Here is a 19,727-nt window from a genome sequence, read left to right as displayed (position 1 = left end):
GTACTCATAACAGCAGTATTTTAGGACAGGAAGCAGTGTAATGAGTCTTCAGAATCAGATCTCCTCACAACCACCCCCCGAGGAAGATTCTGATATAGTTATCACTACAGCTGCCCAACCCCTAACACCCACTGAGCTAAAAGCTTTCATTCTCCAAAAACATAGATGGAGAATGGTGAAGATCTGAAGAGTGTTTACTTTCAAAAAGAGGTGATATGATATCAACGTCTGTGCGGTGAAGAGACTGGGCTTTACCCAATCAATCGTAAAGCTACCCTTCTCAGACCACCACAACAGCTTCCCTTATCAGCCCACTGTTCTCAGAAACCAACCAACCCTTAACAAGTATTAAAAGGCACTAGAGTCTTCCTTTATTATTACTGACATAGAAGAGAAGTGGAGAATAAAAACAAGTAGACTTCCATGCTCTTCCTAAATTTTAAGGTCAGATGATATTTCTGACCCACCTCTTAAGATTCTGCAACGAAAGAGGTGCTGAGCCACTAATCTGCCTTCAAAACAATGGCACACCTTACTAAGATGACAGTGGCTCTTTTATCAGAATTTCTCTGCAAATTAGTTCTTACAGAAATTTCAGTTCATTAACATGTTCCAAGAAACAGAGCTAAAGTTTTAACAGACCTCTGTCCTCAAATATTAGACACAAAAAACACCTCCCATGTTACATTTCCGCACCTCAAAACACTCTCTCCTTTTAAAAATAGGATTAGAACATCTGTGATTGGCAGATACTTTAAAGTAGCCTTGTTTTATTTACTCAAAATGTAACAAGACTGAAAAAAATTAATACAGTATACAATTTTAAGTCCTTCATAAAATTACCATTCATAAAAATAAGTTAGGCTGAAATGAAGAAAAATGAGAATTTTGGTGTTTTTAAACTATATTACACATGATTCGAAATTATCAAACAGAGGTTATTTATACCCATTTAAATTAAAATAAATACTTTGAGGATTTTCAAAAAAATAAAAATAAAAAAATAAACTGGCTCTGTGAGATTTTCTTCCAAAATAGCCAGTTTTTACCAATTCAAAAACTATTCTTCTTTTGTATGTTTTATGTTCCCCTATCACATTTTTTAGACTACTTTCGGTCATAAACAGCAGTTCAAAGCCAAAGAGCCAACAGCCTATTTAAATCCAGTTTTAAATGCTGATGCATGCCCCCCGCAAATCTACATTTCCAAAGCAGTAAGTTTTTTTCTTGTCAATGTTACCAGCACCCACACAAACTAGTTCTAGGTCAATAAAGAATAAAGAGGATGGGGTAAAAGAAAAGAGAAAGTTATAAGAAACGAATTACCTACCATTACTCTGCAGTGTTAATCCTGAGAGATCTTAAATTTTTAAAGGGGAAAAGAAAATAAAACATTAATCATTAACATGAAAATAATTTCCATTATATTTAAAATAACAGATTGTAAATTTAAGCCAGGGATTCAAAACTTCCATGAACCATTTCAATTCAAGAATAGTAGTATAAATGCTATCTAACAATGCATAAATGCTTTCCATCTTATTTTTCAAAAACAATGTTCTAAATGGGCAAAATACCAACTATGCATACTTAGTTTTGGCAGTCAAAATACAAGTTTGTTCTGAATTCAAATTTAAATATTTGTATTTCATTAAAAATGTCTGATTCTTTAACCTTAGCTGAAGTCCTGGGCTATCTCCAAATCTGTAATTTAACTTAGAAATATTAAAACACTATTGAGATCTTTTCCCTTTGTGCTTCTAAGCATAAAAGCAAAGTCTACTTACCAATTCCAGGTGATACAACTCGTTCATAGTGATATGGATTCACACAGACACTATCACATTTTAAGTCAAATGCATACTGACAATATTTAACATGTTTTAATTCGTTTTTGTGAAGATCAGGCCACCTCCAGAGACGGGCATAGATCACATGAGGAAATCCTTTCCGACCAGCCACCTAAGAAAAATAAATGACCATTTATTGAGCATCAGTTATACAGCACATGTTATACAAGACACTTTATATGTTCTCATTTAATCCTTACAGTCCTACAAAGTCAGTATTATAATCCCCATTTCTTAAATGAGAAAAACTAACGCTCAAAATAACTTACTTGGTCATGGTCACAAAGCAATAAACATAGGTATGATTTCAAGGCTTATGCTCAGGTTTTAAAAATGCAAAGAAAAGTAGAAGTTTGAAGAAGAAACCATGCCTAAAATCTAGAAATAAAAAATTTTAATCTAACAATATAAGCTTTCTATATGTTTCTTTAAAAATATTAAATACAGGAGATGTATTATGTAGTTCTATATGAAAAATCTGATCAGTGAAAATAAAAGGTAAAGAAAATTTGTAAATGTAAGTTTTTAACTCCGCAAGTATTAAAAATATGCTTGAATTCTTCTGGATTGTTTTTCATATGAAAAGTACTGAACATACAATATCAGATTTCTAAATTATAAAAGAACTGAGTATAACTCAGTTTTTTAAATGTGCATATAATACCAAAAAAAAAAGGATACAAGGATGAATACCTAGTTACTAAAGATGTGGCTTTTCTTCTGATTTTTATTTTTATTTTCCAAATTTTCTACACAGAACATTTTTTTTCAGTCAAAACATTTAAAAAGTTTTAAGCTATATCTCTGTTGTATGGAAGATACATTCTTCCATGTGTTCCCATAATATGTACTGGTACAGGATGTACTATGATATCTAAAGAGACGGAGCACGCATTAGATTTCCCATAGTAACTTAAGAGGAAACAAGAATTTGTAAAAATCTGCCACTATAGAAGATACAGAAAAGCTTCTAGAACAAGACTAACCTGAAGCCTTCCATCCAATGTTCTCTGTATAGTAACACATTTGCTAGGGTGAGCTCCATTTGTAGTTATAGCTGTTATTAAAGAATCCAATTCATCTTTTTTCTCCTTCAGTTTCTTTACCAAACTTTCAATTGCTCTTTTTGCAAATGTTTCACTCTCTCCACCTTGTCTATGGCACATCAAACTATGTACAATGCTCAGACAGGCATCATTACTTGTTGGTGTATTCGTAATAGACATATTGTCCATTTGTTAGTTATTTCTTTTAAATCAAATATGTTTCCAATTTCCGGAGCAATTTTGATCTTTTGGAGGCAGTGAAAAACAACAGCTAATGTTGCAATGAAAATTATTAGACATGTGGTATTCAGGATAACCTAAAAAAAAAAAAAATGAGACACAGATATTAGAACACATTTCACAAACTAGATTCAATTTCTTGGGAAAAGATGGAATTGCTCCAGTTAAGTCAAAGACTGAATGGACATAATTAAAATGTGGTGCTTAGCATTTTAAATGACTTAATTAAACTGTTGCTGTTTTTGACATTCCCAAAATGTTAAAGTTAGGCCTTCTCATTATTATAGAGGTATGTTCAATCAAGTCTTGTCGACTGTACTACACCCTAAAGTAAAATCTTAACACAACTTCTTAAAAAGATTACTTATGAAGACCAGCACTTTAAAATATTCTTGATCAACAACTAGCTAAACCTAGAAGTCTATCACTACACATGAAAAATTCACCATCACCTGGTACCAAATGCTGTTTATCAGTTAACAACACACAACTTTGTTATAAGAGACCACTGACAACAATAAAAAAATGAATAATTTTTAAATGGGCAAAGGATTCTAATACTCATTTCTCCAAAGAAGAATGGCCAATAAGCACATGAAAGGTACTCAGTATCATTAGTCATTACTGAATTGCAAATCGAAACTACAAAGAGATACCACTTCACATCCACATTTTGGATAAATCAAAAGAATAGACAAAAAGTATTGGCGAGGGACTTCCCTGGTGGTCCAGTGGTTAAGAATCTGTCTTGCAATGCAGGGGACACCAGTTCGATCCCTGGTCGGGGAACTAAGATCCCACATGCTACTGGGCAACTAAGCCCGCACACCACAACTAGAGAGCTCAAGTGCCACAACTACAGAGACCACACGCTCTGCAGCCCGCACCACAGCTAGAGAAGCCCGCACGCCACAACAAAAAGCCCACTCACTGCAACGAAAGATCCCACGTGCCGCAACTAAGACCCAATAAATAAATAAATAAATATTAAAAAAAAAAAAACTTTTGGCAAGAAAGTGGAGAAAATGGAACCCTCGTATGTTGCTGGTGGGATTGTAAAACGGTACAGCCACCTTGGAAAGAAGTCTGACAATTCCTCGAAATGTTAAACACAGAATTACCATATAACCCAGCAATCCTACCCTTAGTAATTCCATCCAAAATTACCAGAAACCTATGTCCACACAAAATATGTACATAAATGTTCACAGCAGTATCATTTATAACAGCCAAAAAGTAAATATAACCCAATGCCCCTCAACTGACGAATGTATAAATGAGTATGTCTATACAATGCAATATTATCCAGTCATAAAAAGGAATGAAGTACTGATATATGCTTCAACATGGATGAACCTGGAAAACATGTTAGGTGAAAGAAGCCACTCACAAAAGGCCATGTGTTGTATAATCCCATTTATATAAAATATTCGGAACAGGCAAATGACCAAAACAGAAAGTAGATTAGTGGCTGCCAAAGGCTGGGCGGGGGGATGAGTGACTGCTAATGGGCATGGAGTGTCTTGTGGGAGTGATGAAAATGTTCTAAAATTGATGGTTGTACAACTCTGTCACTATAGTGAAAACCATCAAATCATACACTTTAAAAGAGTGAATTTTATAGTATGTGAATTATATATCAATAAAGTTGTTATTTTTAAAAAAGAGAGACCACTGAATTCCTCAAACGATTTTACCCATAAAAGCAACAGGGTAAATTATTTTCAAAAAAATTAAAATATAGAAAATGAATATTAATTAAAAATCCATTCAACACTCATAACACAAACTAACTTATCTAACCTCAAAATCTCACATGGAATAAGAAAAGGCCATCAGCCTAAGAATAAACGAGATAAAGCAGGAGCAGAGGCTGTACTTATGCCAGGTTGTTTTTCATTTGTTTGTTGATGGTGTTGCATTCCATGCTTATTTTGCTTTTATTTTCTTTGGCTATTTACCTGAATTTTAAAAGCCTACCCTCCACGACCAAATTAATAAAACTAACTCATCAGTCCCTACCACAACCTGTTCCTTTTCTGACGACCTTTACTTGTACAGCTTAAACTCCACTCGATTACCCAGCGTTGGAAAGCCTGGTAAATCATTTTTGACCTACCTCTTTCTTTGACTACCCCCTACATTCTCTCACAAAGTTACATGATTCTTTACGTTAGTCATTTTAATTTCTATTCTACCAGACACTGCTGTAGTTTTGGGCTTCCTTTAAATTTATATCACTTGCTATTTAACACGTGTTCCCCTCTATTGTTATCTATTTTACATAAATGCCTGACCTAGGCAGAGAAAAAGCAGTTTTTCTTATACCTTTGATACTTAACCACTTGCCCACATGCAGAGGGTACACTTTCCAGATAACCAATGATTACCTGCCTGGTAGGTTTTGGAGTTAGAGATCTGGATTAGAATCCCAGCTCTCACACTAAGTAGTGGGTCAAACTAAGTTACTTAAATTCTCTCTGAACATGGATTAAAAGGAGAGCATACAAAGTGAAAAATCTATATTAATGTATAGTAAAAAGTAGCTACTGTCTGAATACTAAAATGTTTGTTTTAAAAAGAGATTTTCCTAAAACACATTATGTATTTTTCTGCATTTTCTCCTATTAAAATTTGTCAAAGAAAATTTAGAAGGGCAGAAACAGTAGTAAACCACCCATCCAGGACTCACAACACAAAGGCATACAGGAGCCAGGCAAATTATATAAACGAATAAAACGTGCCAGGTGTAAAGAAAAGTACTGAGGAGGACAAGTGCGTGTCCATCTAAAGTGAGTAGCTGTGGGACTTCCCTGCTGGTCCAGTGGTTAAGACTCCATGCGCTCAATGCAGGGGGCCTGGGTTCGACCCCTGGTCAGGGAACTAGATCCCACATGCCACAACTAAAAAAGATCCCGAATGCCACAACTAAGACCCGGCACAGCCAAATAAATAAAGTGAATAGCTGCTACTCACTTCCAGCAGAAGTGGCATTTGAGCTGCCACATCTTCAATGCCTATTTATATGTCAAAAATAAGTATTGGCAACACACCTGCAGGGAAAGGGAAGGAAGGAAGGAGAAAGAGCAACCACTGTGTATGCCAAACCAAACCCACCTTCAACTCACATCTGGCCCAAGAGAATCACCAGTTTGAAATCTCAGAATGCCAACCTCACAATTATAATTTCTAGACTTCAAAAGCTCTCAGGGACAGGGAGTGTACTCGTCTTAGTCATCATTATATGCCCAATTCCTAGGACATATAACCGTCTCTTATTGTTCAATGAATGCATTTCTGCATGTGCTTTCAGATTCATGCTCAGGCTATTTCTTTTGCCTAAAATATCCAGTCCCATTTTATCTACTTGGTAAAGCCCTAGCCACCCTTCAAAGTGCAGCTTAAATGTCTCAATTTCTCCAAGAGTTTCCCCTAACACACTGTCTCCTCTCCCCACAATACTGAAGGAGAATTACTTCCCTGGTATGTTTACTGTGTGCCCTAGTATATTACCTGATGCCTCCATCAAATTAAACACACACCCCAATTACAACACATTATATTATAGTTATTTGATTATGTATTTGTTTCACACCCTGTTGCCGTTAAGTTTAGAAGAAAACAGCAACACCTTCTCATCTTAAAAATTCCTAGTACAGTGCACATTCCTTTCATATACCAGGCAAATGCTTGCAAGTTGACTACAGCTTTTTCATTTGGTGTCATTTCCTTGCAACAAATTTTGAAGAATGCAAATACTTATGTTGTTGAAATCATCTTCTGATATTATATTCCAAAAGATTTGTTCCAATTTATAATGTAATTAAAGTGTTTGTAACTATTTCATCACAATATCCCTGTTGGATGTTATCATCTCTAAAATTTAAGCTATTTTTGGCCCTAACAGTTTCTCAGAAACTGTTTTAATTGCATATTTCTTTGAACACTAGTGGAAATATTCCTATGACCACAGGTGCCTGAAACATAATTTAAAAGTTCCTTGTATAAAAAATAATACCAGCAGGGGTATATAGGTGTTGTTCTACATTAAATAGCTCTAGATTATAATTTTTTAAAAGAGTGGTATGGAATGATAGTAGACAAGGGCACTGAACTGGTATAAACAAAATTATGTATTCTAATCAAAGCTCTAGCAGCATGATTGGGCAAGTTAACATCTCTTTCAATTCTCTTATCTATAAAATGGAAACAATATCTGCCTTGCCAAGTTTATAGACTGGCCATGGTAATCAAATGCAACAGGATATAAAAGCAATCTGGGGACCATAAATTGGCCAATTCAGCAAACACTGTATCCGCTAGGAGCAAAGCACTACAGATAAAAAAACAAGTAGCACATAATCAGAAAGTGGTTCTCAATGCTACCCAGCAGCCGTCCCCAACCTTTTTGGCACCAGGGACCGGTTTCATGGAAGACAATGTTTCCATGCACGGGGGAGGGAAGGGAATGGTTCAGGCTGTAATGCAAGCGATGGAGAGCGGCAGATGAAGCTACCCTCCCTCACCTGCCACTTACCTCCTGCTGTGCGGCCCAGGGGGTTGGGGACCCCTGCTTTTGAGAACACCCCATTTTTGTAACAAATAATTTATATCACCCCATTAGCTCTCCTGAAACAAAGTTCTAACCTACTTACGTTTTTTAAAAATTTAACAATGCCCTAATTATAATATAAAGGGGGAAAAGATTAATATATAATGAAGTGTGTACTTCAATAAAAATGCTCAGGCATATCAACAAAATCAGAAAGTATAATAAAGAGGTCAGATGCCTAAACTTATATAGTAAATCACCATAAACATGACAACTACAAATTCTGACCCTCCAAGACAGGTGTGTTGTTTTGGCACAATGGCATTGCAGTTGGTGACATGGATTTTCCAAAACAGTTAACTGTCGATAAAGTTCCAAACAAAACAACTTCAATTAAACTGAATTAATGGGATTGACATGTACACACTACTATACATATGTAAAATAGATAAATAAGAACCTACTGTATAGCACAGGGAACTCTATTCAGTACTCTGTAATGACCTATATGTGAAAAGAATCTAAAAAAGAGTGGATGTGTGTCTATGTATAACTGATTCACTTTACTGTACAGCAGAAACTAATTCAACATTGTACATCACCTATACTCCAATAAAAATTAATTAAAAAAACAAACAAAAAAAGAAATGAATTATGAGAAACTTAATTCCCGAAAACTGAATATATATTAAGATGGAGTTAGGTTCTAGGCTAATTATATGTTTTCCTCCTACATGAATATTCTGGGCATTTGAAAGTGTTGTGGGATGCAAAAAATTCTTCACAGTCTCTCACGTGCAGGATGGCATCCCTAGCCCCCATGCACCAAAGCCCCTCCCAGTAACTTCCACAACATCTCTTAAAGAGGCAGTACTTACTCCACTGAGAACCACTGATCCAGACGATCCAACATATCATTACACTAAGTAACAGATGCCTAAAAGAGGTAGGAATTAAAGTGATCTGGAAATAGGAATGCATGGAAAATCCACAGGTAAGCTAAGTCTTAGCATGATGTATCAGTCAGGCTAAGCTAGTCTATGTCACAGTGACAACCAACTCCCAAATATCAGTAGCTTAAAACAAAGGTTTCTTTTCTGCATAAACTATATGTCAATCACAGATACATGCCCATAACAGCAGTGTCCATCACTGCTCACTGTCATCTCTCATGGATTAGGCTAACAAAGTCTCCATTTCTACATATGTCCTTAAATGGCAGGGGAAAAGATAGGTAACTCATGCACTGGCTTTTAAAGGTTGACTATCACTTCTGCTCACACTGGATGGACCAAGTCATATGGCCATGCCAGTGGTTCTCAACCAGGGCAACTCTGTCCCTCCAGGGACATTTGGCAATGTCTAGAGACAATGCTGACTGCCACAACTGGAAGGGGGAGGTGGAAGGCAGAGCAGTACACTGGCATCTAGTGGGCAGAGGCCAGGGCTGCTGCTAAACATTCAACAACACACAGGACAGCCCCTCCAACAAAGGATGATTTGGCCCCAAATGTCACTAGTGCCCAAGCTGAGAACCCAGGACCATGCCTAATTTCAAGGTGGGGGAGGGAGACAGAGAAGTAAATATTAACCATGTGCCAGAAGAGAGCCATCAGAATATGGACGGGAGAGTACTTGCAACTACCACATGTGAATAAGAATTTGCCAGACTGAAGGAAAATCATAGGAAAAAGCAGAGGGACAAGAGTGCAGATGTTTTGTCTAGAGCAGGTTTATGGTAGAGAGGGGGAGGAATAACAGCATTAGATCTGTATTAGAAAGAAAACTATAGTGAGAGCATGGAGAAGAGCTTTGCAAAGCGGAACAGAAAACCAGTCAGGAGACAGTGATCAGAAGAGTGACAGGGCCTAGATTAGGGGCACGAGCAATGGAAACAAAAGGGGAACCAGTAAGGCGTTTCTAGGTAGAACAGACTAGATTTTTTAGTCAACTAAGTATAAGGAGTAAAAAGGAGAGAGTCAAAAGATGGCCTATTTCCTAGATAGGTTAACTGAATATAAAGAAAGAAGAAAAGATTTAAAAGAGGTTAAGTAACAAATTCAGCTTTAAATATGCTGAGTTTGAAGAGCTCATTAGAGAAGTTAAGGCTACTTGAAAATCTCCAACACGCAGGTATTAGATAAAATCACTGTAATAGAACAAGCCATCCCACAGCGATGGGGTAACGGGAGGCAGGAAGTCAGCAAAAGGGACAGAGGTTTGTTCTTATATCTACCTATTTTGTGTTTTGTCTCTAGCCTTGCTGTTAAACATAAGCTGTCACCTGAAGTTGACCATAGGTGTAAAAGCAACTCCATGGACTACAAAGCCAAATTAATTAAAATACTCTCTAAAATTAAAAAGGCTGAGTACTGACCTGAGAGGCTCTCACGGAAATTCATAAACTGTAGTTAATGAATGTTGACATTTTTTTATTTCTCGGATGTGTTTACTTTTGGATTACTGACTACACTATGTGAAACAAACATGTATATTTTCTAGAAGTTATACTTTGGTCAAGGATCAAATATGGGAATATTTGAGAAAGTGCTTAAGTTTAACAAGAAAAAAAAAAAAAAAAAAAAGCCTGGCCTGGTGAAGTATCACTAGAAAGAAATTCTAATCATAGGCTTACAAGCTGGGGCAGGGGGCAGGGGTCGGTGCACAGGATTAGTTCAACTGCCTGCAGTACAAGTTACAGCCTAGATTGAGCTTTGTCAAAATAAGTGCAATTGGAGGAGAACCTCCAAGAGCATAAAGAATTATATGTGCAGGTATTAATGATTACAAAGATATGAGATGGGAATAACACAATCAAAGAAACAAAAAGAACTTTTTTTGTGTGGTAACTTTTAAGATGAACTACAGGGACAAATTTAGAGATGTGCTTCTTGTTTACCCATTGGGATTAGATTTAAATGTCATACTGGTATACCAATTTCACCTTAAATAATCTAATTTAAAAATTAACATTTTTCTGAATGAATAAATTAAAGGTTGTTAAAAGAAGAATCAACAAAGTCCTCTAGTTGACATCTGTTTTTTGTCTGCCAGCATATAATTCCCCTTCTATAACAGTACTCTGATTTCCCAAGGAGAAATCTCCCCATCTGTACAGATGGGACAATCCCAGTCCTAACCAGAGCTACCTCTTAGGTACATTAGCTGTTTCAAAGATGGGAGAGGACCCAAGTCAGGCTAATAACACAGCTCCAGGACTTTTGTTGGAACTACAGAGCGGGGGAAAACAAATAGCTCTTTGCTGGGCTTGAACTTGAAGCTGAGAATAGTTAGTCTGGAACCTACCTGAGACTTAAACTAACAGAAAGGAAAGCAAAGCCAAGAGATAGAATCCTGATGATATTGGCTTCTTGTGACCCTGGATCCAGCACTCTGAGGCCAGCTCTGATTCCAGACAAAGCCAATGAATTCCCTTTTTACTTAACTTGACTGCTACATATTTCCCAGTACATAACTGAACAAAAATTGAGTTAATCAAGGACCTATGGTATAGCACAGGGAACTATACTCAATATCCTGTAATAACCTATAAGGGAAAAAAAAATCTGAAAAAGAATATATATATACTATCTATATATCTACATCCATATATATGTATCTGAATCACTGTGCTGCACACCTGAAACTAACACATTGTAAACCAACTATATACTTCAATTTTTTTAAAACTGAGTTAATATTCTCAGAAACAGCAGCAATATAATACAAACCACATATATAAACAATGGAACCAACCCGTAATCTTGTCAATGATACAGATAACGAGTTACTTTAAAATAGCAGTTGCCAAACTCTCTGGTCTCCAGTCCACTTACCTACATTCTTAATTATTGAGAATTCCAAATAGCCTTTGTTTATATGAGTTACATCTATTAATATTTACCATATCACAAATTAAAACAAATGTTTATTTACTCAAATTAATTTAAAATAATAAAGCCATTACATATTAATAACTTTTATGAAAAATAACTATTTTCTAAAACAAACAAAAAAGTCAGTATTCAGAGGCTTCCCTGGTGGCGCAGTGGTTAAGAATCCACCTGCCAATGCGGGGGTCACGGGTTCGAGCCCTGGTCTGGGAAGATCCCATATGCCGCGGAGCAACTAAGCCCGTGCACCACAACTACTGAGCCTGTGCTCTAGAGCCCGTGAGCCACAACTACTGAGCCCACGTGCCACAACTACTGAAGCCCGCGTGCCTAGAGCCCGTGCTCCGCCACAAGAGAAGCCACCGCAATGAGAAGCCCGCGCACCGCAACGAAGTGTAGCCCCCACTCGCCGCAACTAGAGAAAGCCCAGGCGCAGCAGCAAAGACCCAACGCAGCCAAAAATAAAATAAATAAAAATTTTTTTAAAGTCAGTATTCAGAGTGACATTGTTTTCCATTTTTGCAAATTTCTTTAATGTCCAGCTTAAGAGAAGCCAGCTGGATTTGCATATCTGCTTCTGCATTCAATCTATTGTGATATGTTGTTTTGGTTAACGCTTATGAAGAAAATATGCCTCACACAGATAATTAGAAAAGAGAAGAATATTTTAATGGCCCTTTTAGATAATGATGGATATTCATCTTTTATTCAACACCAAAATGCAACAAATGGCAATTCCTAAAGGTTAGTTGCAATGTGGAATCTGAAACTGCATCAGTGAACTTCTTGGCTCTGCTATATAAAAATCCATTGGTCCATATTGTGCTTTGAATGGATCTCCTACCCATGCATGATTTGTAACATCATACATTGGTCATCTGGAAAAACACTGGTTCGATGATTTATACGGACCTTCCTAATGTTGATACATTTCCTTACACAATGTATTTTTAAAAATCACATTCCTAAATCTCATCACCAATCTCATCAGAAAAATCTTTAAGTACTGGGAAGCTGGCAAGCCCATGGTGGTAGATACAAGTTTTCCAAAAATCTAATTTTCACTTGAAAGATCGTATTTTTATCATTGGCAGCAAATAGTTATTTTCCTTGAGTGGCAGGCTCACTTCACTTATTTTCAAGGAAATGCCTGCCAAATATCCAAGTCTAAGTAACTACAGTTTACCTATCAGTCATTCTTTTAAGTAAAAATAAAAAAGCAGATAGTTTAGCGTGCAGCTCAATCACACACGTGCTTTTCCTAGAGGTGAACCTTGTACACTGATGTGCAGAAGAACTTTATGCACACTTCCATTTAATCACACCGAATACTGAAAAGACATGCACTCCAGGGTAGATATTTTAAAAATTAAAACTTTTTACTGCTTCACCAAGGATATGAAGTGAAACTGGCATTTTTTCAAATGCTTAAAGTGTGTTTGGTGCCACTGCCTTGACTCAAGCTAAGGTGCCAGCAGTTTACCCACCACTGCTTCCCTACCATCAGTGCAAATGTCAACACAGTAAAAGGGCACATAATGTCTCAATTTTATTATGGGAATAATTTTGATTTCATGAACCCCTAGAAGATAAGGGTCATGGGGACCCCCAAGAGTCTGTGGACCACACTTTGGAAAATACCGTTTTAAAAGATTCGTGAAGTAGGATGAATTTTAATAACTGATAACTGAAAAATACATTTCATAAAACCTTCTAAATGAAGGGGACTATCAAGTCATCTAGCTTATTCTTTCAAAAGGGGCTGTATCAGACTTCCCCCTGAAGTAGGCCCAGGCCTACTAAGTATATATTGAGTGGGGCCCTACCTTTAAAAAGCACCCTGGGAGTCTGAGGTGTTGTCAGTTTTACAAAGCACTGACGTAGTCTATGCTAGTCCACATGCTTCACTTTACGAATTACCAAAAAGATAGTGAAACAAATTGCAATGTCAAGAATTTATGAAACTAATTTAAAAGATTAATTACACAGAAGTTATGCCATTTTCCTTACTATTAGCCAGCTGCTTAATTTCAACATCTATACACATAAAATTCTTCCTTCAACTAGTTTTGGTAGGAGACCTCTATGACACAGATGCACCTAGTGTGCTTATGTACAGTAATCCTTTCACCAGATGATTCAATGACTGGCCACATACTGATATCAAATGCTCCAGAATTCACTAGTGAATACCGCTGATAAATAACCTTAATCCAGTCTTACGTTTAGAAATACATTTTGACTTGAAAAAGACCTGAATTACATACATTCATCTACACTAAGATACAAAAATCATACCTTACTACATACCAAAAACAAAATATTCAGTAGAAGTCCTTTTTTTGACATCATAAATAAGATTTGCATTCTAAACATGCAGATTGGGGTTTGATGAACCCCAATGAATTTTAAGTAAATTACTCCAGTGCACCAATGATTGCAAAGTAAAGCTTGTACTGTATCAAAACAAATGAAGCAATAAAGATAAGCACACTAAAATATCCAAAGGCTTTAAAATCAAGAGGTCTTTTTTTTAACAATACAGATTCCCATGCCTCCTCCACTCCATTCTCACCCTGAATCTGTGTGTTTTGGGATGAGACAAAGAATATTTTGTTCTATTTTTTTTAAATAGCTCTTCCAGAGACGCAGATGCAACTACTTGTAGACCAGCACTTATGAACTACTTCAAGTAATATACTGATAAATGGAGAACTGAACATGCCCCCCCAGATGATCTCTAAAGAACTGCGATCTAGCTGGGCTTGTCGAGCAACTGTCTCACAGTGTGTAAGTTAACCTCTGATAGTAAAACCTAAATCAATGCAACTTGCTTCTCAGGAACCAGCAAAGTGACCAGTTAATTGATGCCTAGAAAATGTGATGGTTTCCAAGCAGATTAACCTCTAGGAAGATCAAATTCCCACTGGGAATTTAGATGCAAAGTTTGGCATCTAAACAAAGTCATTAGTCTTTAAAAGGAGCCCAAGTAAGCATTTTAGAATATGTCAAAATATCAACTTCCTATTTAGGATAGCAATGATAAACCAACTTCTCATCAGGGGAGATACAGCTTCCTATAACTTGCCACCAGACAATTCAAATTAATTGAAAAATGAAGAAAGAGATTCAAAGAGGAGAGAGACAGACAAGAGGGACAGATTTGGAAGCAAAACAAATGTGGCAATACCTTCAAGGAACCCGTTAAGTCGAAAGTGAGATAATTATATCACGCATGTGTATATCACTGTGTTAAAGAATGTAAAGCTGACACAAATGAAACAATTAAAAAAAAAAAAAAAAAGAAGAAGTTAGAGGACCCTAACAGCTCAACCATTTCGGAACTCTGATCTGGCTGCACCCCAAGCCATTTGAGTCACAATTTCTGGAGGTGGGTTCCAGCCATCGGTATTTTGTAAAGCTCCCCAAGAGATTTCAAAATGTAGCCAAGGTTGAGAACCACTGCCCTGAACCTTGGGAGTGAAAAAGCAATAAAAAGACGAACCCCACACAGTTACAAGTTTTCCAAACGGCAAACAATTCTCATTTAAAATGTAAATAATGAAGTACAGTCTTTAAGCTTAAAGGTCTTTACAATTATCACCAACTTTAAATTAAGATGTAAAAATAGGCACTCTTTACAATCTCTAGTAGCTATCTGACCTATAATCTGCAGTAGTAAATAATCAAGACTTAAATTATAAGATTCTGATGACCTATCATCTTAGTTTTACATAAGTAAGTACTACCCTAGTTTTTATCCACTGTCATGGTTAAAACAAATTTTCCTGGATGCCAAGTACACCACGTAATAGTGTCAAGGTGACACAACCTAAAATATCTTGTTCCTGAGAAACTGGAATTTAGCCACATTTCCTATCACCAAAATTACACATATTAGGATGAGAAAAAAAATCCAAAAATTCTAAATCTAACTCATTATTAAGCATATGTTTTGGCATATTATGATGGTAATAGTACCATACTAAAATTTGCTCAAATGAATAATATCTAGACATTTTTGTCAACTGTTTGAATTCTCTTTTTAAAACAATTGAATATTCATCAACTGTGGAACAAAAAAGCCAAAATTTGATAATTTAACAGTGGTATTAAATTCTGTGTTATGCTGAGCTAACTCCTTTAACTTTAGTGTAGAAAATAATGATATCAATCAAACTCATTTCAGTCAAGTTAGTTTTATACATGATTGTCACCTCACCTTTAATCATCACTGAAACAAAACAAAAATTTCTGCCTAACTACACTATCTTCTAGGGGAAAAAAAGGAAATCCAAACATGTACAACGAGCAGGGAAATGGCTAACATGTTTAAAGAACGATTCACTCTAAAATCACTGAATAAAAAATTGAAAAAAAAGTCAGGCATAAGCTAGAAGGCGACACAACAGGACTGAAATAAGTAAAGCTTAATAAACGTAAGAAAAATAATGTATGTTCTCACCAAAATAGACAAAATTTTAGATAAGACTAAATATGCATTTTAAATGTAATGAGTGAGGCAGATCCTGTAGGGTTAACTGCCCTAGTAGAGGCCTCAGCAATTCACAGCTCAATTAGAATACTGTCTACTGATGTTACTATAACACCGGCTCAATCAGAAAAAACAGCTTCCAAGCCAGAGAGCTGGAGTGTGACTGGACAGCATAAATTAGTTTAATACTTGCTCTTTAATTTGGGGGGAAAAATCTGAAGGGGAATGCAGAAAAATGAATTCACACACAAATGGTGAAACAGCTCAACTAAAATGTAGCTTAAGAAAGTGTAGTATAGGTTTTTAGAAATAAGATTTGCTGCTTCCTAGCACAAGTAGAATTGCTTCGAGCAGCAAAGACTTCGGAAAAGGTCAATGATGCATACAAAACTTACTCCGAAAAATTTCAAAGTGACTTTCTCAGCACAAGTTTTCATTAAATCTGAAACGGGTTTGCAGTTTTTTCTACGCTCAAGATATACAACGAAGAAACTCAGCTAAACACGGAAGTTTCTACTTAGGCACTTCCACTTCAAAAATAAAAAAATTAAGATGCAATACCTCCTTAAAGCAACCTCACCCAAAAACCTGGAAAGCAAAGAAAAAGTCACTTCTATTAATAGACTCACAAAATGTTATATAAATTTTCTCTAGAACTACTCTTAGTTTTAATTCCAACAACTTATACCTACAATAATTCATCACCACCCTTAGACTAAAGATACTCCAAATTTTAAACGCTTGGCCTACCTGTATTACACTTGTACTGTAACAAACTCAAAATCATAACACTATGGGAGAAACATTGTAACTAAAAAATCATATTTTAAGATGTTAATTGTATCAATCGTTTACAACTTGAAATGTCACGTACTAACCATATCAGAACTTTCCAAAAGAGAAAATAAATCCTTAGCAGAAAAAGAAAAATTGCACATTAGAACTCCCCAGGCTATATTTCAGCTGAAATATAGTCTAAGTACAACTTAGCAAAGACAATTTATGAAAACTACAATAAAAACTATTCAAGTGCAACGTTCTAAATCTAATTACTTTAACACCCGAATAATCAAACTGCTACTAGGACTAAAAGGATGCTAATTCTTGCAAAACTCAAATGTTGTTAAAAATCAGCCAAGACAACATGCTTTTAGAAAGTCAATTCAGACTAATTAAAATGATTCCCCATTATCTTATATTTATTATTCCTAAATAACTGGCAGTTTCACCTTAAACTACAGTCCAAAAACTAAAGGCGTTAAGAAACTAAATTCAAAATAAACTATTTGAAAATAGGCAGTTTCACCTTAAACTACAGTCCAAAAACTAAAGGCGTTAAGAAACTAAATTCAAAATAAACTATTTGAAAATATAAAAATATATATATTTTTAATTTTACTAAGGTTTTCGGGGGGGGGAATAACTATCAATTTTCAATAGGGTTTTTTTTAAACCTCTCTATTCCCCCCCCCCCCAAAAACCGTTGAAGTTAACAAAACACACCAATTTCTTTGAAAATCTTTTAAAATCTAGCTTAAGAAATCGTAACAGCAGTTTGGGGCATGTGATGGAGCCACCGCCCTACACACCCCACACCAATTTCACGCTCAGTACTTGTAGTCCTAGCAATAAGATAAACTATGCCTTTTATTTTTCATTAGGAGTGCGGGGGGCGGGTGTCAGTTAGCTGCTAAGAATGTTTCCTGCATACCGCCATCACCCACAGTACTCAAAAACTAAGTAAACAAACCAAAGCCAGAAACATAACTGGAATGACTCAACCAGGAAGAGAAAATAAGGGACAAAGAGCAAACAAAAATTTGCTTGAGAAAAGAAATTAAGACAAACCATTTACAACTTTCATTTAGACCTAAGGCAGTACACTCCGACCCGACTCGCTTGGCCAGGAGGGACACTGAAACTACTCAGAACAACAAAGAGCAGCGGCGGCCGCTGCAGGAGTCCCAGTCCGAGTTCAACTTGATTCCGCGACAAACTGCGAAGGGAGTTCGGGGCCGGAAGACCGACCCCGGAGACCGACGGACGCGAGGCACCAGGGCTCGGTCCGACCCGCGCCGGGGCCGCCGGCCCGTCAGGCGGCCGCCCTGGTTCTCCCGGCCGGCCCGCCGGCCTCCCGCGCGCTCCACGCCGCCGCCACCGCCGGGAGCCCGCCCCGGGGCGGGGAAGCCGCGGGCGGGGTGCGCGGGCCCGGTCGGGAGAAGGGGAGGGGACATGGCGCGTTACCTGGGCTCGGGCGACGGCGAGGGGCGTCTGCTCTCCCGCGGCGGCTCGTCCGCGGGGGCGCCGGGCCCGTCGTTCCCCCGGCGGCCCGGAGCGCTCCTCGGCCCCCGCGCCAAGGCGTCCGGGCCAGGCCGCCCCTCCTCGGCGCCGCGCCGCTGCCCGCGCGGGCCGGGCCGCCTCGAGCTCCCGGGCCGCCCCGCGGCAGGGGGCCCCTCTCGCGGGGCGCCCGGCTCCCCTCACCCGCTCCCGCCCCCTGGGCGGCCGTGGAGCCGAGGGGAGGGCAGGAAGGGCCTCCAGAGGAGAGCGGGCGGCCGCGAACGCGGGCTCCGCCACCCGAGCCGCTCCGTTACCGCAGCGGCGACGACGACCAGGGCCGTGTTGTTGCTGCCAACTTGTCGAGAGGACACTGAGCATGCGCGCGCAGACACCACATCCGGGTAATTTCAGGGTTTGGCTCTTTTCCCCCCGCAGCTTTCCTTTCTCTTGGCTGCCCCCGCCTCCAGCCGGAGTGACTAGGGTCGTTCTGCGCAGGCGCCCGCGGGGCAGCACAGTCGGCGGGGAGCCCAGAGTCCCAGCCTGGGATCGCCCTGGCCGAGGGCGCTTCCCGCAAAGGTCGGGGGAAAGGCTGCTTGGAGGGAGTGGTCATCAGACAAATGGGCGTCCCTTTGCCAAAAAGTACCCAAGCAGCGCGGGAGAACTCGACGTGTAGTGGGCGTCCAGTAAGTTTATAAATAGCGATCAAGCGGGCCTCGTTTATGAGGACCAGCGTGGGCACAAAAATTAGACTTTAACAGCTTGCTCTGGGGAGAAGGTAGTTGTAGCAGTTTAGTACTTTGGAAAGAGGCTAGGATGACTGCAGCCCTGGGTCACTAGAGACAAAGGTGTTTAAACTCTCGAGATGCCTTGTTAGGTTGAAAAGGTGCGCAGGCCAATCATAGAACCATAGATTTGAGAGCCTGGACAGGTGTTACGAAAAGTCAGTGGTTTCTGTTGGAAGAGATTTAGTCAGACCTCGGAGTTGTAAGGGACTTTCAAGGTCCTACAAGACACCTGTTAACTAGGTTACCTGCTGGGTAGGGAAAGGTGTAAACTCTGCTCTTGACTTTATACTTCTTTTATTTGAAAAATTTACAGGATGAATGCATTTATTTGATATTCTTAAAGTTTCAGAAAACATATACTAATTACATATATATTTTTTCACCAACCAGGAAATATTTCTGTTGGAGTCCCACCAAGACTTATTACTATCGGAAGGCTCTAAAGTCATGTCTTAAGTCTTGTCGCCCAGAAACTGTCTATTCCCCCACCTATGTTTTACACCCAGTTCCCTAATCCCATGCTGTCCTCTCTTTCACAGCTTGGGCTCTTTCCTCTTCTGCACGACAGCCTCTAAAACTGTCGTCTTCA

General features: G+C 38.3%; 1 protein-coding gene across 2 annotated transcripts in view; it reads right to left on the bottom strand.

The window, feature by feature from the left end:
• Window positions 1–18,465, bottom strand: part of SMAD4 (SMAD family member 4) — a 57,239-nt gene extending 38,774 nt beyond the window's left edge. Inside the window, exons 1-4 of one of the 2 annotated variants that reach the window (XM_059895011.1) lie at window positions 18,321–18,465; window positions 2,837–3,213; window positions 1,788–1,962; window positions 1,331–1,360 (exon numbers count right to left, since the gene is read on the bottom strand). In XM_059895011.1, coding sequence (XP_059750994.1) covers window positions 1,331–1,360; window positions 1,788–1,962; window positions 2,837–3,085 — 454 coding nt within the window. In that variant the 5' untranslated portion in view covers window positions 3,086–3,213; window positions 18,321–18,465. The remainder of the gene's footprint in view (window positions 1–1,330; window positions 1,361–1,787; window positions 1,963–2,836; window positions 3,214–18,320) is intronic. The other variant, XM_059895010.1, reaches the window with a different exon arrangement.
• Between the last annotated feature and the right edge of the window lie 1,262 nt (window positions 18,466–19,727).

Source organism: Balaenoptera ricei, chromosome 14, assembly GCF_028023285.1.
Source record: "Balaenoptera ricei isolate mBalRic1 chromosome 14, mBalRic1.hap2, whole genome shotgun sequence".
NCBI lineage: Eukaryota > Metazoa > Chordata > Mammalia > Artiodactyla > Balaenopteridae > Balaenoptera > Balaenoptera ricei.
The sequence above is the reverse complement of the archived record's forward strand: the minus strand, read 5'-3'. Positions and strand labels throughout refer to the sequence as shown.